At 47.5% G+C, this 21,747-nt stretch overlaps 1 protein-coding gene across 2 annotated transcripts; it reads left to right on the forward strand.

Annotated features, from left to right (window-relative positions):
- The first annotated feature begins 726 nt into the window (after nucleotides 1-726).
- On the forward strand, nucleotides 727-21,000 carry EPOR (erythropoietin receptor). 2 transcript variants are annotated; one of them, XM_063119160.1, is made up of 8 exons: nucleotides 727-929; nucleotides 9,347-9,488; nucleotides 11,312-11,412; nucleotides 12,428-12,579; nucleotides 12,676-12,826; nucleotides 18,588-18,675; nucleotides 18,957-19,044; nucleotides 19,394-21,000. In XM_063119160.1, exons 1-8 carry the CDS (start codon nucleotides 821-823, stop codon nucleotides 19,964-19,966), a joined length of 1,404 nt encoding a protein of 467 aa, XP_062975230.1. In that variant the 5' UTR covers nucleotides 727-820; the 3' UTR covers nucleotides 19,967-21,000. The 2 variants fall into 2 exon arrangements, with proteins under 2 accessions (XP_062975230.1, XP_062975229.1); XM_063119159.1 differs by having other exon boundaries at nucleotides 732-929; nucleotides 11,228-11,412.
- Nucleotides 21,001-21,747: the final 747 nt, after the last annotated feature.

The raw sequence follows: 21,747 nt of genomic DNA on the forward strand, positions 1-21,747 counted from the left end.
ATAAATATTCCACTAAGAGTGTGTGCTGAGTAGGAACACTGAAATTCAGGACACACCTTTTTTATATTGATAGCGTTATTGGGGACTCTGGCCAGATCTACACCAAACAGGCTATAACACTTTGAAAGTGGTTTGAAGACTGTATAGGGAGCGTGTCCTGGGCCGCAATAGTTGTCACTACTGTTATAAACTGTTTTAAAGCTGTTTTAAATCCTGCTCTTGTTCTTTTCGCTTTGTTTATCAACGGAAATTCTGCTTTGCTGTGGGCCAAGAGCAGGCAGGAGTAGAAGTCCATCAATGGCTACTAGTCTTGATGGCTACGTGCTACTTCCAGTATCAGAGGCAGCAAGCCCGTATGCACTAGTTGCTGGGGAGCATGGGTGGGAGGGTGTTGTTGCACTGTGTCCCTGGTTGATAGTTGGTAGACCACTGGGTGAACAGAGCGCTAGACTAAATGGACCCGTGGTCTGATCCAGCAGGGCTCTTCTTATGTTCTTAGGACAGGGGACACAGCTTTCGGTCACCGTTTGGGTAACGCTGGTCCAAAGATGCTCTCCTTACCCTGGACGGCCGTGCAGTGGTCCTTCCGTACACTCAGGAGAAATCCACAGGGGGTCTGAGTGAGGCGGGCCGCCCTGCCGTTCAGAGTTGCTGCTGTTTGTTGTTGCTGCTGTTGCTGCAGCCCTGCCGCCTCTTATCTGTACTCTCCAGCCGGGGAGCAAAGTGAGGGCAAGCGGTATTCAGAGCCAGATGTAGACTCACAGAGCAGGTGGAAAGACGCCTCTGGCAGGAAGCCCGTCCATCCACCCCCCCTGCAAGCATGAAGCACCACCGGAGACCCCTTGCTGCGTTTCTGGCTCTGGCGCTTTGGGCCTCGAGTTCATCTCAGGGGGGTACCGGAAACCTTGGCACTCACTTCAACAGCAAAGGTACCCTGCTTGGGCCAGGGCTGGCCAGTTGGGTCCAGTCCAAAGGGGGTGGGGTGGAGGATAAGTGAGCACTTGTCCTGGTGGGGAGGGGGGGGTGAAGGGAAGAGAAGCCGCTGGGCAGAGAGAGAGCATCTGAATGGCGCCTGGGGTGTCCATCCTGGCAGGGGGCCCCTCCTTTTAGCACCCTGCAATGCATTAAGCCCATGTTCTGGTGGTGCAGTGCTACTAAACAGGAGTCCCCCTGTGTGAAATGGAGCGAACAGAATCACATCTAATCCAGCCTCTCTCGTGTATTTCTACTCTGTCTCTGTTATTTTATGCGAGACTCTGTTTCTCCCTCGCTATGCTGCCCTTTGCCAAAGTAGAATTTTAACCATATGTAATTTTTACAAGATGTAGTATAGGAAAATGTCAAGTTTGTATGTGTTGCAATGGTCTGTGGATTGAGCAATAAGCGTATTGTTGTTGAAAAGTTTTGGCAGAGTTGAAATGGAAAACTTTGCAGTTAGGGTGTTGTTGCTTCGCCTTTTTTCTTTCTTGTTTTCTTTGTTTTTAATCTGAGAAGATTAACCACTGGGGCAGCTTCTTCTAAGGTCAAGTGGGTTCTTCTTATTCCTTCCTTCCTTCCTTCCTTCCTTCCTTCCTTCCTTCCTTCCTTCCTTCCTTCTTAATAGTAGTTAACACCTTTCCAGAAATGTCAGCAACGTGGTGTACATCAATTCAAAGAAAATAAGATATAAAAGTAATTTAAAAAACATATTAAAATGTTGAAATAACATTAAAACAATTGAAAAGACCAAATTAAAGCTTAGCTCCTTTCCAAAAAACCAAGAGAGAGCCCCCCAATTTCAAAAACTACCTCTACAAAGCTTGTTCAGTAATTGTTGACATGAATCGCGGTTATATTAGGAGAGGGTTAGGCTCCGCTAGAGGCAAAAGCCTTATTTATTTATTTAAACATTTGTATCCCGCCCTATTTCATCGGCATCTCAGAGAGGCCTTGGATCTCTTTCCATTGAAGAGAAGAGATGGGCAGTTCAGAACAGTTCTTTGTAGCATGGAAGAGATTTCTCTTCAGTGACTGTCAATACGATGCTCATTGGATTTCCGAGACACACATAATAAGGCATTCTGCACTCAGAGATTTCAGGGCCGGCAAGCTTACTGTTGGCTTTCAGATTTTACCTACCATGCACTGTGTTTGCTCTCCTGTGGAAACAGAAATATTTAACTGGAGATCAGTCTTAGCCCAGCAGCAGAAAAGAAAAAAGGAAAAGTGATTATGATTGAGGAATGTTCCATAAAGAGGCACTATCTATGGAGGAACGGATGGGGTTTCTACAACACTTTCCTTGGCATGTATTACAGACCCCTACAACCCAAGGGTGCACTTAACAATGCAGATACAAAATTTCCAAAGCACACAAAAATGCAATGAATTTCCCATGTGGCAGTTTAACACCTCCATTCCCTCCAAACAGGGCCAGTGCCAGACTATTTTGCGTCCTAGGCAGGAGAGCTGCTTTCACCCACCCACACCCACCCCAGCATACCTGGGCGTGGGGCGCCATCTCGCCCGCCCAGCCAAAGCGAAGCCAGGACACTGGGGTGGGGGTGGCAGCTTCAGAACGGTGCACCCAGCCAGAAGCTGTTCTGGGAGAGCGACTTCTGGGCGCGCCGTTCTGAAGCCACCTGCCCGCCCCAGCGTCCTAGCTTCACTTCGGCTGGGCGCCCACCCAGCCAAAGCAAAGCCAGGATGCTGCAGTGGGGTGGGCGGGCGTGGCTTTGTTTCAGCTGGGTGGGCGCCCAGTCAAAGCAAAGCCAGGACGCTGGGGCGGGTGGGCGGCTTCTGAATGGCGCGCCCGGAAGCCGCCCTCTCAGACCTGCTGTGGGAGAGCAGCTTCCGGGTGTGGCGTTCGGCCCCCCCTTACCTTGGCGCTCTAGGCGGCCGCCTGAGTGGCCTCTATGGTAGCGCCGGCCCTGCCTCCAAATATGAGAATGCCCTCCAAATATGTGAATTCTGCAGTTAAAGTGTGGAGGGAAAAACGTTTGTTGCTTCCTGAGTTCAGCGTTTGCTACTCTTCACCCATGAATTCAGTTCTTTGTTAACTCAGTAGTTACATCCATAGTATGGACGTAAACGCCCACTTTAAAAATGGCCCAACCATCTACCCAGCCTTCTGAATAAGAAAAGGTGTGTAATATGTGAGAGAGAACAAAACCTGACCCCAGAATCCCTCCTGCATTATATTATTATCATCATCATCTCTGACGCCTCCACTCGTGGGATTCCTTATCCTTTACATACATGCATGTGCATAGCATCTTCTGAACTGTTGCTCACTTTATTCAAGACAGTTGGTTATGAATGGCACCACAGCACATTCTGATGCACATGTGATTTTACAAACTGATCAAGTGTGTCTGTCATGGAGGCGGGAGTGCAGGAAGAATCTGATACAACTTGAGGCAGCTTCTTCAGGGTCAATTCAGTCATGCTTGTCCCTCATTTCAGGGCTTCAGCAGCCAGGGCCGGTGCTACCATAGAGGCCACTCAGGCGGCTGCCTAGAGTGCCAAGCTAACAGGGGCGCCGCGCAGCACTCACGCGCATGGTTGGCTGTGAGCTGGCCCGGCCCAGCCCAAGGATTCAGCTGGGCCTGGGCGGGTGAGATGGCGCCCTGCGCCCACCCAGTTGAAGCGAAGCCAGGGACCCAGGGGGGGGGGGCTCTACGTTTGGACTTCTGCCTGGAAGCCGCCCTCCCAGAGCCACTCTAGCCACCTGGAGGCCACCCTCCCAGAGCCACTCTAGCCACCTGGAAGCCGCCCTCCCAGAGCTGGGAGGCTGCCGCCAGAAGAAGAAAAAGCACGTGGCGAGCTCGACCCTGGCCCAAGCCAGCCTCTGCCTTACTCCTGAGGAAAGGGCACCGGGTCACTTCGCCTCTCTCCTCAAACAGGCTGTGATGTCCAGGCAGGCGGGCAAGCGGGACTCCCTCTCCCTTCCCCCAGGAAAGCTAGGGACTTGTGGGCTCCTCACAAGGCAAACTCTCCTGCTTCCTGATCCAGTGCACATGGATCAACGGGACTTGCATCTAAGAAAGTGTTGCACCGGGAGGCACCACTGCGGCCCGATCCGCCTATGCCTCCTTACTCGGAAGCCTTATTCCCCCAAGTAAACGTGCGGAGGGGATCGGGACGCCAGGCTGCATAGCGGGTTGCGTTCGCACGGAAGTAAGTCCCGGTGAATTCCAGACGGCTCGGTCCCAAATCGAAGTGAGCCAATCCCAGCTCTCCACTCGGCGCACACGGTCGGACTTCCGCGCAATTTGGGGGGTGGGGGTGCAAGTAGCTCGCCTTGCCTAGGGCGCAAAATAGTCTGGCACCGGCCCTGCCAGCAGCAGCTAGTGAGGCCAACGCAGTATAAGAATGAGCCCTCATAAATCAAATGCCACAAATAAAGCAAGCTTATCATGTCGCCTTAAATCCCTGCTCTCTTCTGTGAAGTGGTTCACACGATCGGTCAAGAGCTGAAAAATCCGGAATCGGACACTCGCATGTGTGCAAATCAGTCCTTCCGTTCAAATAGGCCAGGGTGCTTCCCAACAAAGCTTTTGTCCTGCAACCCCCTGCCTCAAACACCTCATTTTACAGGGTGGGGTGGGGTGGGGTGGGGCGGGCGCAGATCATATTCTGCTCTAATCCAACAGGAGGAAACGTCTACGCAGCCCCACCCTCTGGGATAGAGGTTTTTAATGAGGGGGACAGCACCTGCCTTACCCTGCGTTTCTTCCTTTGGGGCTTCCCACTGCTGTAGGGCAAAGGGGCACCCACAACAGCAACCCGTTGAAAAACCTCCTCCAAGGATGGGGATCCAGAGCCTCTGAGGACAAGAGCTTGCTCCATTGCTGAGTGGTCCTTGGAATCACAAGCTTCTTTCCAACGCCTCATCTAAAACCTCCCCGTCTAAGGGACACCCATCATGATGCCTTGCCCTGTCCCCAGGGCCGGTGCCAGACTATTTTGCGCCCTAAGCAAGGTGAGCTACTTGCCCCCCCCCCAAAAAAAATTGCACGGAAGTCCGACCGTGTGCGCCGAGTGGAAAGCATCTGTCGGGGATGCTTTAGGGTGGATTCCTGCATTGAGCAGGGGGTTGCACTCGATGGCCTTGTAGGCCCTTTCCAGCTCTGCTATTCTATGATTCTATGATTCTATGACTGGCTCACTTCGATTTGGGACCGAGCCGTCTGGAATTCACCGGGACTTACTTCCGTGTGAACGCAACCCGCTATGCATCCTGCCGTCCCGATCCCCTCCGCACGTTTACTCGGGGGAATAAGGCTTCCGAGTAAGGAGGCATAGGCGGATCGGGCCGCACTGGTGCCTCCCGGTGCAACACTTTCTTAGATGCAAGTCCTGTTGATCCACGCGCGCAGGATCGGGAAGCAGGAGAGTTTGCCTTGTGAAAAGTCCACAAGTCCCTAGCTTTTCTGGGGGAAGGGAGAGGGAGTCCCGCTTGCCTGCCTGCCTGGACATCGTGGCCTGTTTGAGGAGAGAGGCGAGGCGACCTGGTGCCCTTTCCTCAGGAGGAAGGCAGAGGCTGGCTTGGTCCAGAGTCGAGCTTGCCACGTGCTTTTTCTTCTTCCGGCGGCAGCAGCCTCCCGGCTCTGGGAGGGCGGCTGTGGCTAGAGCGGCTCTAGGAGGGCGGCTTCCAGGCAGAAGTCCGAACGTGGAGGCCCCCCACCCCACCCGTGTCCGTGGCTTTGCTTTGGCTGGGCGGGTGCGGGGCCCGCCTCACAGCCAACAACGTGCGTGAGTGCTGCGCGACACCCAGCGCCCCTCTTAGCTTGGCGCTCTAGGCGGCCGCCTGAGTGGCCTCTATGGTAGCACCAGCCCTGCCTGTCCCTCTCCAGTGGATCCTTTTCTAAGCATCTGAAGCCCATTCCTATGACTGATCTCACTCTAATTTTCTCCGGACTACTTTTGTTCTGCTGCCTCACTCTTTCTTCTCTTGACTTCTCGTCCAGGTCAATCTTCTTGTAGTTCTTCTTGTAGACTGAAAGAACTGGGCATGTTTAGCCTGGAGAAGAGAAGATGGAGGGGAGACATGAGAGCACTCTTCAAATACTTAAAAGGTTGTCACACAGAAGAGGGCCAGGATCTCTTCTCGATCCTCCCAGAGTGCAGGACACGGAATAACGGGCTCAAGTTAAAGGAAGCCAGATTCCGGCTGGACATCAGAAAAAACTTCCTGACTGTTAGAGCAGTGCAACGGTGGAATCAGTTCCCTAGCGAGGTTGTGGGCTCTCCCACACTAGAGGCCTTCAAGAGGCACCTGGACCACCATCTATCAGGGAAGCTTTAGGGTGGATTCCTGCATTGAGCAGGGGGTTGGACTAGATGGCCTTGTAGGCCCCTTCCAACTCTGCTATTCTATGATTCAAAAGTCTTTTTCATTTTCTCAGTGGTGTTCTTGACTTGTGATTCCCAAAACTTGAAATGCAGAATTTTAGAAGTACAATCCAGGTGGAGGAAGGGTTCTTGCACAGAGCCCGTTTACGTGGGGCTGGTGCAAGAGAAGCTCCTGGTGGATTGTGAGGCAAGGGCTGTGTAGAGAGAGAGCTGTTACTACAACGTCCTGGACCTAAAGACTCACAAAAGTAGGGTGGCATAAACATTTGTATACCGGAGTCCACTTCACTCAGTGTAAATCAACACACATTCAGGAACACAGCAATCTCTACCCTTGGCAGTGAACAAGCAACTATCACCGCATATTATGGTGGTGAAGCAAGAATCTCAAATATCTGAGGAAAGACAGTCCCATTTAACAGATAAATAAGCGAGTGAGAGATCAAGACCGTTCTCCATCTCTAGATGGCTACTAAAAATTATTGGACTGGCCCCAGTGAATGAAGACACAGTTAAGGATTCCTGGTTGCCTTATTTTGGTAGCCATATAAAAGTGAAAAAATAAGCTGTCTTCCCCCCCCCCCCCATGCCCACCGGTACACCCCCCCCCCCATCCTGTACCTCTTTCACCAGCCCAGGTTCGGCTGGGACTGGCGGGAACGGAAAAAAAGGACAGAGGGCCCACACCCAGGCCCAGCCCTTATCTCGGGAAACACATGTCAGATGGTGATGGCTGTAAGACGTGTGGGTGGGTGTGTAACACGAGGAAGAGAAGTGGGTCATAAAATACTTAACTGCTGATCATGTGACTTTGTATAGAAGCATCAAATAAAAGCAACAATTATAGTCAGAGCCCCACAACAAAATGTTGCAGAGTCTCCCCGGTGAAAGTGTTACATGAGCCTTTGGCCAAGGAAGAAACAAAAGTTAGCATCAAATACAGGTCCCTGCTCTTATTCAGACCTTATTTCAAGTGTAAAATTGGTCATAGAATCATAGAATAGTAGAGTTGGAAGGGGCCTACAAGGCCATCAAGTCCAACCTCCCGCTCAATGCAGGGAATCCACCCTAAAGCATCCCTGACAGATGGTTGTCCAGCTGCCTCTTGAAGCTACATCTTCAACAAATATACAAGTTAGACAAACCTTTATTGAAAAGTCATTGTGGAGTCCAATTTTTTATTTTTTATTTTTGCTGAATAAAACATAACCTGAGAACCATAGAAGCTTCAGATACAGATGCTAGAGCGGCCGTCTATGGGTTAGGCAAGAAAGGGCACACCAATTCTCTATTCCAATGTAGTCTTAGACTATGGGTATCATATTTACTTGCTGCTATTAAATACATATATATATATGGGTTGTGGATCAACGTGTCAGTTCAGCTGTTAAAAGGAGTGTTCCATAGTATTGGTCCAGCCACCTGCCTCTCAGCACCATCAACTGTGGCTCTCTCCTACATGGGATACAGTGAAAGGCCTCCCTTTTTGATCTTAGGGAGCAGAGAGGCTGAGATCCCCCAAGTGTCCTGCATCCAAGATGCTGTTATTTGTTACATTTAACAGTTTCAACCAAATCTGGATTTTATTACTTGCAATGAATGATGCAAGTTAATACAATGTACACACACTTAAGTATATTTTGTCTACTTGGTTCCAAGCTTTATTCTAAACACTGTATTTGAGCGGTTCAGGAATGGTGTCCTGCAAAGCTCCTTATTCCACCCCTCAGCTCTTTCTTAAGCCTATACATTTCCCCCTCTGAGGCTAACAACAATTTTGGGACCAAGGCTGCAGCACAGCGGCAATGCATGAGAGCCCCCCCCTCCCACTTCCAGCTACACCCAGCCCTGGGGGGATTCTACACGTCGTACCGAGGGCGCTTGCATGCGCCCCCTGTGCGCCCCCAAAGTGATCGTGTAGCTTGCCTGTTCGAAGAGACGAGGAAGAGGCAGAGCAGGAGGCGGCTGGGGAATCCGGACGCATCTTTGCCGCCGCCGCCACCCACCTACCTCCTCACCGGCCGGGTCGGAGAGCTTTGCAGAAGAAGGCGGGGCGGAGAGCGGAAGAAGCTCTCCGACCTGGCTGGCTCTTTCGCAGCAGGAGGCCGGCTGGGAGGTGGGCAGCGGCGTCCATTTTCTTCTGCTGCCCCTTACGCCTGGAACGCTCTTCCAGAACATTTGAGAACTACAAGTTCAATCGCAGCTTTTAAAGCTCAACTAAAAACTTTTCTTTTTCCTAAAGCTTTTAAAACTTGATGTTGTGCAGACTTTATACTGTTAGTTTTACCCTACCCTGTGCCTGCTTACCCTACCCTGTGCCTGTTTGCATTCTCTTCCCCTCCTTATTGTTTTACTATGATTTTATTAGATTGTAAGCCTATGCGGCAGAGTCTTGCTATTTACTGTTTTACTCTGTACAGCACCATGTACATTGATGGTGCTTTATAAATAAATAAATAATAATAATAATAATAATAATAATAATAATAATAATAATGACGCGGCCGGATTCCCCAGCCGCCTCCTGCTCCGCTTCTTCCTCGTCTCTTCGAACAGGCAAGCTACACGATCGCTTTGGGGGCGCACTGGGGGCGCATGCAAGCGCCCTCAGTACGACGTGTGGAATCCCTCCTGGTCCACCTCCCCGCTGCCGCACAGACACTGGGGAGTCCAGGCAGGGAATTCCCACGTCACATGTAGCGTGATCCTAGCAGAAGCGGAATCAAATCATGCAAAAACTTTTTTTAAAAAAAAATCAAAAATCAAAAAGAGAATTAATTATGCAAAATGGGATGTTGCTTAATTTGTACCATTTATAAGGGTTACAGACCTCATCTTTTCCTTGTTGCAGAATTTGGGTTCCTTTGATGAAAAGGGAGCTTTGTTTTGTTTTTAGTTCAGATCGCACAACTTTACTGGACTACTATGAGCCCTGTGTAGGGACGTGGGGAATCGCTGCCTTTCTATTTCTGTGGGTAACATTAAGCCTTCAACTCTGCTTTTCATCTAGCTGAGCATCTATTGACTGAGGAACCGTTGAACCCCAAGTGTTTCACACAGCAGCTGGAGGATCTCACCTGCTTCTGGGAAACCTCAGAAACCCCGATGGAGGGAAACAACCAGAGCACCTACAGCTTTCGTTACAAATTTGGGTGAGTGGCTTCTTAGTTGTTTTCGATCCAGCTAGTCTCAAGTACAATGTCCACTTATGAATCACTGGAAAAGAGAAATTGGTCACCATATGGAAAGGAGGACAGGGCTCCTGTATCTTTAACAGTTGTAGAGAAAAGGGAATTTCAGCAGGTGTCCTTTGTATGCACGGCGCACCTGGTGAAATTCCCTCTTCATCGCAACAGTTAAAGCTGCATGAGCCCTGCCCTCTTGACCAAATACAAAAGAGGGCAGGGCTCCTGCAGCTTTAACTGTTGCGATGAAGAGGGAATTTCACCAAGTGCCACATGCATACAAATAACACCTGCTGAAATTCCCCTTTTCTCTACAACTGTTAAAGATACAGAAGCCCTGACCTCCTTTCCATAGGGTCACTCTATGACATTTCTATCTCACCCTTCGGCAGGGAGCTCAGGGAGGTATATATTGTTTTTCCGGCCCTCCCATTGTATCCTCATGACAAGGCTGTGATGTAGGTTATCCTGGGACTACTAGTGACTGGTCAGCCACTGAGAACTTAATTACCTGGGGGGGATCTACACATCGTCATGAAGGCGCTTGCGTGCACCTGCAGTGCGCCCCGAAACTCATCGTGTAGATGCTGCCCTATCCTGGCTAAAAGAGGCGGTGGAGGAGGAGGAGGAGGCAGCCCCGCATTGCCCCTCTCGGGGACGGGGCGAAAAGTTTCCGGGCTCGGCAGCTTCGCTGGGGAATCCAGCCGCGTCCTTGCTGCCGCCACCGCCGCCGCCACCCACCTCCCCGCCGGCCTCCTGCTGCAGGCGAAAGAACCACCCAGGTTGGAGAGCTCAGCGGAAGAAGCCGGGTGGCTTCATCTCCGCCCCGGGTGGCTCTTTCGCCAGCAGCAGGAGGTGGGCGGCGGCAAGGACGCGGCCAGATTCCCCAGCGAGGGGCGATGCGGGGCCTCCTCCTCCTCCTCCTCTTCTGGCCAGGATAGAGCAGGATCTACACGATGAGTTTCAGGGCGCACTGCAGGCGCACGCAAGCGCCTTCACGACGATGTGTAGATCCCCCCCAAGTGGAGATTGATTTGCGTCTTCCCAGTCTGAGCCCAACATCTTATTACACCGTCCGGTCTCTCGTTTTGATCCACGTTTGCAAATACATCCATGGGTTACAATTTCAGGTGTAAATGTAAAGCAGAGTAAGATGATGTACCTCTTTATTGCTACATGCTTTGGGATGGAACTATGAGTTTTTGTGCCCCCAAAGCTCTTCTGCTCCCCAAACTCTCTGAGTTTAGACAAAAGGTATATATGATTTCAAGGAATAATATATTGAAATGCACCTACCTAAGAGCCGCAGAGATGAGATCACATGTTGATGAAATAACCAGACAAATCTTCATTTAAACGTATGCAAATTTTAACATTTTATATTGAGTGGCATTGACAAGGAACTAAAAGGAAGCTGCCAGAAGGGACGACGTAAATGCCAGTCTTGTCCCAAGCGTGAAAGGGACCACCATCTTCTTACTTTGCCTCTGTCGTTTCTATTGCAGGGGTGGGGAAAGTGCGGCCTTCCAGATGTTGCTGGACTTTTACTACCCTCATCCCTCACCATTGGCTTGCGGTGGCTGGGGCTGATGGGAGTTGCAGTCAAACAACACCTGGGGGACGGCACGTTCCCCTTTTCTGCTGGGAACAAGAGAGAAAACTTGCACAGTAACTTCCTCCCATACTGTCACCTGCTTCCATTCTAGGGAGGACACGTCTCTGAGGTTGTGTAATTTGACCATGGAGTTCACACCCCGGAATACGACACGCTACACTTGCTTCTTTCAAAGGCAGGACATTTCCTCCTTCATCCCCCTGGAGATCAAAGTCTTTGATGGCCGCTCCTCTAACAGCACCCTCTACACCCGAACAATCTATGTGGAAAAACTGGGTGAGTCCTAAGCACGAGGTTGGTGGGCCTTGCAGAAAGTGCCCCCCTCCACCCCGAAGTCTTCAGAGAGTGGAAAGAGCCCTTGTCCCTGGGTCCCCAATTGTTGGGTTAGATTAGGGTGACCCTAGGAAAAGGAGGACAGGGCTCCTATATCTTTAACAGTTGTATTGAAAAGGGAATTTCATCAGGTGTCGTTTGTATATATGGAGAACCTGGTGAAATTCCCTCTTCATCACAACAGTTAAAGCTGCAAGTGCCCTGCCCTCTTTAAATTTGGTCACTCTAGTATAGCTCCTGCAGCTTTGACTGTTGTGATGAAGAGGAAATTTCACCAGGTTCCCCACATATACAAACGACCCCTGCTGAAATTCCCTCTTCATCACAACAGTTAAAGCTGCAAGTGCCCTGCCCTCTTTTAAACCTGGTCACTCTAGTATAGCTCCTGCAGCTTTAACTGTTGTGATGAAGAGGGAATTTCACCAGGTGCTGTACGCACACAAATGATACCTACTGAAATTCCCTTTTCTATGCAACTGCCAAAGATATTGGAGCCCTGTCCTCCTTTTCATAGGGTCACCCTAGGTTAGATGAGAACCATTTCCTCCTAGAGCAGTTACCCAGGCCAGGGCCAGCATCAAGGTTAAGCATGGTTGGGCACTGGCTGATGGCCGACACCCCAGCAGGGGCCACTGACGACTCTTCGTAAGTGTGCATAGGATTGCATTGTCGTTTCTACCAGCTCTCAGGCTACTGGGCTCGGGCAGTAGGACTGCTGAGATTCCTGTGAACATGTACTACTTTTGGGAGATGGAGGAAGCTATCAGGATGCTGCTCTTTCAGGAAGTGGGAGGGGGGGATGGAGGGCAGGCAAGGTAATGTAGACCTACTCTAAGGGGGGGGGAGGGAAATTGCAGGTGCGCTGCTGATTGCATCCCCTGAAGGGTAAAAAGGAAGACCTCCCTTCTGTGACTGTCAAGGCTGTGCTTACCTTTCTCCTCTCCTCCTATTGTGATAGTTTTCCTGGACCCTCCCTCTAACCTGACTGTGCAGGTGATGGATTCACCAGGGAAAGTGAATGTGAGCTGGCTGCATCCCCCTCTTGCACACCTGGACAACAGCCTGCACTATGAGCTGGCCATCTTCCCTGAAGGTTACAAAGCCCCGCAGGTAAGTCCCTGGGTCTTTGCCACCTGACTCTGGAAACTGCCTCCCTGCCCACCTGTCTCTCTCCTTCTTAACTCTGCTTTTATCCTTTGCCTCCAGGTGGAGGCTGTCAATGGGCGGACATATCTCATCATAAATCTAAAAAGTGGAACCCACTACAGGTTGGCTGTGCGGGCCAAGACTAACGGGGTCAGCTACGACGGCTACTGGAGTGCCTGGTCGCAGGCTGTATCAGTGGTGATGCCGCATGGTAAGCGCTCGTTCTTTTAATTTATCATTTCATTGTTTTATTTATATATGCCAACCTTCCCTAAACCGGTGACATCTAGTTTTTGGGACTACAACTCTCAGCATTCCTGACCATTGGTTGCGCTGGCTGGGACTGATGGGAGTGGAAGTCCAATCCACTGGGCACCAGGCTGATTTTACAGTGTTTATATCTGCAATAACATAGTTCTCTGTGCTGCTCACAAAGACAAAATGGTGAAATGCATGATTAAAAATAGCGTAAGAACAGCTGTAACACAAACAATTTCAGTAGCAAATACACAGCTTGACTAAAAAGGCAAAAATAATAAATAAATGTGCAAGCAGTGGGATAAAAAATGTAGATTTTAACATGTAGATTCTAATGGAATTGTCTTAATGTGGGTTGAGGGTTTTTAATGGAATTGTTTTATATGTGATTGTAAAACGCCATGATACCAGAAATGGTGAGGTGGCGCTATAAAAATGCTTTAAATAAATAAATAAAAGCTGGGGAGAATAAAAAAAGTCTTCCTTGGTGCCAAAAACACCACAAAGAAGACCCCAAGTGAGCTTCTCCGGGGCAGGCCGTCCCACAGCCAGGGAGCCATTATTTATTATTATTTATTATTATTTATTTATTTATATAGCACCATCAATGTACATGGTGCTGTACAGAGTAAAACAGTAAATAGCAAGACCCTGCCGCATAGGCTTACATTCTAATAAAATCATAATAAAAAAATAAGGAGGGGAAGAGAATGCAAACAGGCACTGGGTAGGGTAAAACTAACAGTATAAAGTCAGAACAAAATCAAGTTTTAAAAGCTTTAGGAAAAAGAAAAGTTTTTAGCTGAGCTTTAAAAGCTGCGGTTGAACTTGTAGTTCTCAAATGTTCTGGAAGAGCGTTCCAGGCATAAGGGGCAGCAGAGGAAAATGGACGAAGCCGAGCAAGGGAAGTAGAGACCTTTGGGGAGGCGAGAAACATGGCATCAGAGGAGCGAAGAGCACGAGCGGGGCAATAGTGTGAGATGAGAGAGGAGAGATAGGAAGGAGCTAGACCGTGGAAAGCTTTGAAGGTCAACAAGAGAAGTTTATATTGGATTCTGAAGTGAATTGGAAGCCAATGAAGAGATTTCAGAAGTGGAGTAACATGGTCAGAGCGGCGAGCCAAGAAGATGATCTTAGCAGCAGAGTGGTGAACAGAAACCAATGGACTGATGTGAGAAGAAGGAAGGCCGGTGAGAAGAAGGTTGCAGTAGTCCAACCGAGAAATAACCAATGCATGAACAAGAGTCTTGGCAGAAGAGACGGACAAAAATGATCGAATCCTGGCAATATTATACAGGAAAAAACGACAGGATTTAGCTACTGCCTCAATATGAGGAATAAAGGAGAGCGAGGAATCAAATATAAAGCCAAGACTACGAGCTTCCTTGACTGGAGTAAGCGTAACATCATTGACAGTAAGAGCGAATGAGAGATGAGGAGAAGGTTTAGGAGGAAAAACAAGCAATTCAGTCTTTGCCATATTAAGTTTCAAACGACGATGAAGCAACCAAGCTGAGATATCTGAAAGAAGTCCTCTCCCTAGTAGCCACCCTCACATTGCAGAGGCACTTGGAGCACGGCCTCTGAAGATTTGGGTAGGTAATCAATCAATCACTTTATAACGGTCCGAGACCAGCACAACGATTTGGGTAGGTATACATGGAGAAAGCAGCTTTTCGGGTAACCTGCCAGGATTCTACACGTTGTACTGAGGGCGCTTCCATGCGCCCCCAGTGCGCCCTCAGTACGACGTGTAGAATCCCTTCTGGTCCCAAGCCATTAATGGCTTTGTTTGGCCAGCGTTTAAATTAGTGATGCCACTGGCGATTTTGCTGGACTCCGCTTGTTCTTAAATCTGACCTCACATTCCTAATCAATTTCCTGTTAGATATGGTTTCCTTGTTTAAACTTTCCTTTCTAATTTGTCAATAATAAAGCTTGTAGAGTGGACATAACAATTTTTCAGTTTGAACTCCAGTCTTCTCTAGATTGTGTATCCATTCTGTTAGTCATTTAAAGGCATTTGCAAAAATAATGAAGCTTACAATTGGGAAATGCTTGCACACCAATTTTTTTGTTTTTGTTTTGTTTATCCTGCAATGCAGCCTCTTTGATTCCTGGCAGCTTCTTAATAAATTGTATAACTCGTCTTTGCCAGTTTTTTAATTGACATGCTTCTATTCACACTGGCAAAGTATGAAAAAAGGAAATGTGGTGCGATCATCAATTTAACAAGTGGCCGAAGAAATATGTTTAATCATAGAATCATAGAATAGCAGAGTTGGAAGGGACCTACAAGGCCATCGAGTCCAACCCCCTGCTCAATGCAGGAATCCACCCTAAAGCATCCCTGACAGATGCTTGTCCAGCTGCCTCTTGAAGGCCTCTAGTGTGGGAGAGCCCACCACCTCCCTAAGTAACTGATTCCATTGTCGCACTGCTCTAACAGTCAGGAAGTTTTTCCTGGTGTCCAGCTGGAATCTGGCTTCCTGTAACTTGAGCCTGTTATTCCGTGTCCTGCACTCTTGGAGGATTGAGAAGAGATCCTGGCCCTCCTCTGTGTGACAGCCTTTTAAGTATTTGAAGAGTGCTATCATGTCTCCCCTCCATCTTCTCTTCTCCAGGCTAAACCTGCCCAGTTCTTTCAGTCTCTCTTCATAGGGCTTTGTTTCCAGACCCCTGATCATCCTGGTTGCCCTCCTCTGAACACGCTCCAGCTTGTCTGCGTCCTTCTTGAAAATACTCCAGTACTTTGCTTTGGACATAAGTTTTACATAGTTGTCTTTATAAAACCCACTTTCATTGTTAAAGTATGTTAAAGATTATACCAAGCTATCATATTGACTTCTTTCTCAGTTGGAACCCAGACTTTATTGTACTTGTGCTTACATCACTTTGCGTATGTAAAGTATATTGATTATTTGTTTTGTCCTTCTTGATTTTAAGGCCTGCAAGAAGACAATATTGAAAAAAGAATCTTCTCCAGCTTTGGATAGAATTTACAGTCTTTGTTATGTTTAAGACACTGTCATTTACTTACTAGCTATTTTTGTGTGTATGATTCCTTTGATCTTTACACCTATTACTTTAGTAGTATTTCACATTGTGGTTGTTAAAGTTATAAAAGAAAACAAATAATAAAGCTGCCTGGGGACATTCTTTTCCAGTTCCTGTACTCAGATAGATTGGTTATGAAATGTGGCCATTAGTTATTTTACTTGCAATTGGGCTGTTATTAACAATTTTAATCAAAGTAAGTACATTTTCTCCAAGGTGAAAAGCTTCTAATGTTTCAAAAAGGAAAGACCATTTGATGTTATCAAAAGCCTTTTTGGCATCAAAAAATTAATAAAGGCTCTAATCTAAATATTTGTGTATGTTTTTCCATACATTAGCTTTCAAATATCTGTTGGATATTGATACTGATCACCACCTTCTTGAAATCTTGGGTAGTGTCTATTATTTGCGCTGTTTTTTGTAATCTTTCCTATATCCCAATCTTTCCTATATCCCAATCTTTCCTATATCCCAATCTTTCCTATATCCCAATCTACATCCTTCTTCCCTTCAGTGGTACTGTTAGCTAACTTTAGACTCTGAAATTACCCTTTAGATGGTAATATGTATTATTTTGCTTACTTTAAAATGTGGCAAGTCAGCCCTACAGCATTTGGCAATGCTCTTGTTCATCCATCTGAGTGAGGCCCTGGATTTCAGTCCCCAAATTCTACTTTGATGGCACTACAGTAGTGCCATCAAAGTAATTTATTACTGTTTATTTACTTCCCTCAAAGTAATTTATATTCTTCCAATTACATGACATTTATTTCTACATTTATTATTTTTCCTTGCATATATATATATATATATATATATATATATATATATTAGAATCATAGAATAGCAGAGTTGGAAGGGGCCTACAAGGCCATCGAGTCCAACCCCCTGCTCAATGCAGGAATGTATTACATTACATTATTGTCCTTTGACTAGCTGTCATTCTCAAAAAACCTTTCCCACATTTAACAACAAAGATATCCATAAGAATGGTAGTTTAACCCAGAAACGAATATTTCACTTTTAGCTCAATCACCACTATTAAACGTCATTTGGCATCAAACATTGTACGTTAGCAACAGGAATTATACTTTACCACTGGACTATACCACTGAATTATACTTTACCACCAGGTATTGTATTTTGGCCCAGTAGCAGCTTTGACTCAACTACTGGTGTTGTGCAATTGTCCAGTGGAAAAGAGTACGCTATAAACACAACAGTAGCTATTACACAGGAAACCGGAATATTTCACTATTAGTTTAGGAACAGATATTTATATTGTATTTTATATTATGGGTTTATGCTGTTGTTTTATACTTTGAATGTTTTTAATTTTTGTGAACTGCCCAGAGAGCTCCGGCTAATGGGCGGTATAGAAATGTAATAAATAAATAAATAAATATTTCACTATTCATTCAGCAACCACTCAGCAGTTTGGTAATCCAGTACTTGCCAGTTACAGAAAAGTACATACTAACCTGAATCACTCAAGTGATCAACAAACATTTGTTTGTTGTTTAGTTCAAAATGTAGTGGATTATATTAATTCACCATTCCAGAAGATTTAGGCCATAGCTAGACCTAAGGTTTATCCCTGGATCGTCCAGGGGTCAAACCTGTTCATCTAGGTGACACACAGGGGATCCAGTGCTCAGGCAGGGCCGGACCCTGGATGATCCCAGGATAAACCTTAGGTCTAGCTGTGGCCACAGTTAAGTGAAAGGTCTTATGATACTTTATACTAGAAACGTTGAACTTAAGTGATTTAATAAGATTAACTGTGCAACTCTCTGCATTTTTAGTCAAAATTAAGTCCCATTGTGTTCATGGAGATTAATCCCAGGTATAGATGCATAGATTGCAGCCCAGGTTCAAGTGTTGTTACTGCTTATTATCATTCTACTAGCTTGCTGTTCCTTCCTTTCCATTGTCTGCAAGCGGGCGATTCCCCTCTATACACACACTCCAGTTATGCTGTTAATTGGTTTAATGTTGAAAGAGTTAAACCTTTTCCAGCTTCAGCTCAAAGTCCTCTACATGCTGCTTCTGCAGTCGCTCTTTGCTCTCTCTAAATGCAATCGCCGTGCACACTTGGCACGATGACCACATTGTAATGGGGGTAAAGCGGACGTCACCTTCCCTCAAGTGCCGAGATTTCTCTCTTCCAGCTCCCTACTCATGGTTGGCGGAGGCAGGCACAGCTGACTGAGCCTTTGACAGCAATTCTGTGCTGTGTCTCCAGCCTCTCACCTCCTTACTGTGTCTTCATTGTTTTGTCCAGGAATGGTGGGTGACCGTGGGATGAGACTTGGTAGTCCAGAAGTATACATCTTGAGCACTCTATTGATTAGTTGACATGTGTTGCCATCGCCATACCTTGACTACCAACTCAGGAGGTTTTAACATGGTGATCTGATCTTGTTAGTCCTCTGGAGTATTTAACAATCATGGTGATAAATTGCAATCCAGACAAGTGTCAGGTCATACATACCACTGGTTCACCCGACCAAAATTAAATTTCCCATGATTTCTCCACAACACAATTTGTTGTGTGGTTCTGACCCTGCTTTTTCCATAGAAGGTGACTAATGACCCATCCATATGGTTTTTATTGGATGTCTCCTGTTGGGCTCACCTGTTCTTCTGCTTTGCAGATGTGGACCCCCTCATCGTGACATTTTCTGTCATTCTGGTGCTGATCATTCTGCTCTTAGCATTCATCACCCTGATGTCTAACCGCAGGTACTGCTCAGAGTGCTCTGGGAAACCATGTTCTTCCTCTCCATTGGCCTCTATCAAACGCTTTATCACTCCTCGCGTCTGGATGATGTTGCATCTGGACGATTCAGCCATGTGGAAACCTCCATAGATGGCCTTAATTTTATAACAAATTCCTGAGATGATGTTGCATGGCGGGCAGGTGGATTGGGGGGGGGGGCGGGGGCGGTTTCTCATCAATACTTGTGTTTTCTTATGCCATGTATTCTCACTTCTCTCTGCTCTTTTCTGGTGCCTTCCACCAGATTTCTGAAGAAGAAGATCTGGCCAGCAATCCCCACCCCAGAGCATGAATTCAAGGACCTTTTCACCATCTACAAGGGCAACTTCCAGGTAATGCACCACTTGCCCATCCTCATCTCATCTGTGTCCCAACGGTTCCTATGGCAGAGCCATGGCAGAGCCTGGAGTGGCGGTGGTCCCAAGCAGCCGTGGGATCCCACATCTCAATTTAAAAAGAGAAATGGAGAAATGCTTTCTGGAGGCTTTTGTGCAAGAGGGTTACACAAAAAGTTCCTACGGAGCAAAGCTAGGAGCCAACAGGGTTCAAAAGAGGGGAGTAAACAAGAGAGAAAAGTGCAGGTCGTGGCAGAAAATTGGGTTAAGGGGAGGAGGGGGGAGTACCCATGGCGTGGCACCCTACCTCCCATTCTTTGACAGTGATGTTTCCCTTTCTTTGCAGCTATGGCTGGGGCATCAGAGCGCCTATCTGTGGTGGAGCCAGAACCCCCCCTATCTGGAGGAGCAGCCCTTCTTGGTGGAAATCTTGTCTGAGTGCGATGGCCGCAAAGTGGATGGCCCTCCTCCTCCTCCTCCTCCGCTTCCCCCCAAGGTCCGCAGCGGGGTGGAGCAGCTCCCCACTACTGCAGAGCTGTCCCAAGACGATTACCTTGTCCTGGATGAAGGCTTGGTGCCGTGCTACTCAAGAGGGGACGGTTCCCTGCTCTTGCCAAACAGTGAGGGCAGTGAGGGCACAGGCCCAGCCCTTGCCGGAGGGGCAGGCACACCAGAGCCCAGCCAAACGTCCTCTAGCTTTGAGTACACTGTGTTCGATCCCAGCTCAGAGAGCCTTTCCCCACGGGGCCCCAAGGCAGAGGCCCAGCTCAAGAGCAGCTACCAGATGGTGTCCGATTCTGGGATCTCTGCTGACTACAGCCTTGTGGACTCCAGCGCTGGCCAGGCAGGCCTGTACACCAACCTCTGCGATGGAGGAGGGCTGCAGCCCTTTCTGCCCACCTACATCGTCTGCTCATAGCGACCGTGAGCACAGAGCCAATCCCCAGCCCAGAAGAACTGAGGCAGCAAGAGGCTAACCCAAGAGGCCGGCACCGTTTTCTCTTCCCAGTTCTAGCAGAACTCCAGAGCAAGCGAGTGGGAAAATGCTACGGGCCACGTCAAAAACTGCGGCTGGCCTTGTGCCGCTCCTGCAGGAGCAAGATTGGTTTGCAAATGGATGGAGAAGTGACTGTGAATGGATGAAGGGCATGTTTGCATCCAGGCGTACTTCTTGACCCTTCCACCAGAACATTTTAATGTTAAAAGTGCTGCAGTGTCTTCACCTTGTTTGTTCTCATACAGGCAAACCCATTCTATAAAGCGGAGCATCGGTGCCTGAGCCAAGATGCAGCTGGTTTCCAGCAAGTAACAGCTTGGGGCCTACGTAGAAATTGGTCACGTTCTTCTGCTAGCCAGCCAGCCAGCCAGCCTCTCCCCACAACCCACAAGTGGGAGCTCTCACCAGTGAGCAGGGAACGCTACTATTTCCTTTGGATCAGCCCTTTCTCTACTAGCCTTTCAGGCAGACATATCCCCCCCCTTTTTTTTTTACAAAGTCTGTTTTCATGTTATATAAAAGCACATGTCTGAAATGTATGACATGAAGCCTTTGTAGAACCTCTCCCAGCTTTGGAAAGAGGGTAGCATTCAGGGCTTAGAATCATAGAATCATAGATTAGATCTTTAGAGAATTGCTTAGGTATTCTGTTGTTTACTGTCATGGGAGGATTTGTACATGGGTAGCTCAGAAGATTACTGGTTTTTGTCAACTCAAGGATGACTTTTTGTGATATTCACACTGCTCTACTAAGTCTGGTCAAGATCCTGGATTTTACTTGTGTTTGAGTAAGCATGAGATGTTGGGCAAAACCATAGTGCTTTAAATACTGGGACTATCGTTTGACTTTCACAGATATCGCCACATAGTATAATTTTGTAATTATGTATACAAACATATATTTTTAATACTTTAAGGATTTTTAAAAATAATTAAAACTGAGGTTTTTGCTCATACTCTTACTCACTTATTCTTGTATAGGTCACTGAAATGGGGTAGACCTTGATCTCCTACCACTCATGCTGATGCTTTGACAGATGGGTTTGTGCAACACACAAATCCAGAATTCTTCAGAATCCTAGCTTATCATTCACAAGCAAGCATGCTGGTGCATTGCCTCCCCCTAGGAGTAGCTAAACTCAGGAGCTTCTCATGGTGGAGAAACTTAACGTTACATCCAAGAGCCTGGCTTGTCACTCCTCAGGCTCTAACAAGCCTAGATCTAGAAGCCAATTTCAAACCCTAGCTTTAAACTCTGGCTTGTTAGAAAAGCGGCAAACCAGGAGTCCTGGCTTGGACAAAAGATGAAGCTTTTTTTGCCATGGTAAGTTCCTAATTAACTTATTTACTCCCACTTGCAAGAGGAGCCAAGCATGCACTATCATCCATGGTCGTGAATAAGCCAGGATTCTCAGGAATCCCGGCTTAGCGCTTTTGTTCCCAACCCTTCCCTGACTACACACTGTCAATGCTCAACTTCTTTTCCCATCCTTTTTTTCCTCCAGCTAATATAAATGGGATGCTTCCTTGGACACATTGGGCCTGTTCACATAGCAAAACCATGGGATATTCTAGGGCTAAGTGAGGGTTGTTTAACCCTCATATAACCTATGCTGCTTGGGTTCACATGACACAAGCTACAGTGTGCATGTACCACAGTTTATGTATTTAAAATGGCAGCCGGCAAACACTGCAAAGACCCG

This window comes from Elgaria multicarinata, chromosome 3 (genome assembly GCF_023053635.1).
Source record: "Elgaria multicarinata webbii isolate HBS135686 ecotype San Diego chromosome 3, rElgMul1.1.pri, whole genome shotgun sequence".
NCBI classification, from domain to species: domain Eukaryota; kingdom Metazoa; phylum Chordata; class Lepidosauria; order Squamata; family Anguidae; genus Elgaria; species Elgaria multicarinata.

What these genes read in the sequence shown, in the direction of transcription:
- EPOR (XM_063119159.1), top strand. Translation starts at nt 821, where the DNA reads ATGAAGCACCACCGGAGACCCCTTGCTGCGTTTCTGGCTCTGGCGCTT. An exon ending in AATCTATGTGGAAAAACTGG is followed by an intron (nt 11,413 to 12,427) that starts GTGAGTCCTAAG and finishes CTATTGTGATAG; the next exon opens with TTTTCCTGGACCCTCCCTCT. An exon ending in AAGGTTACAAAGCCCCGCAG is followed by an intron (nt 12,580 to 12,675) that starts GTAAGTCCCTGG and finishes CTTTGCCTCCAG; the next exon opens with GTGGAGGCTGTCAATGGGCG.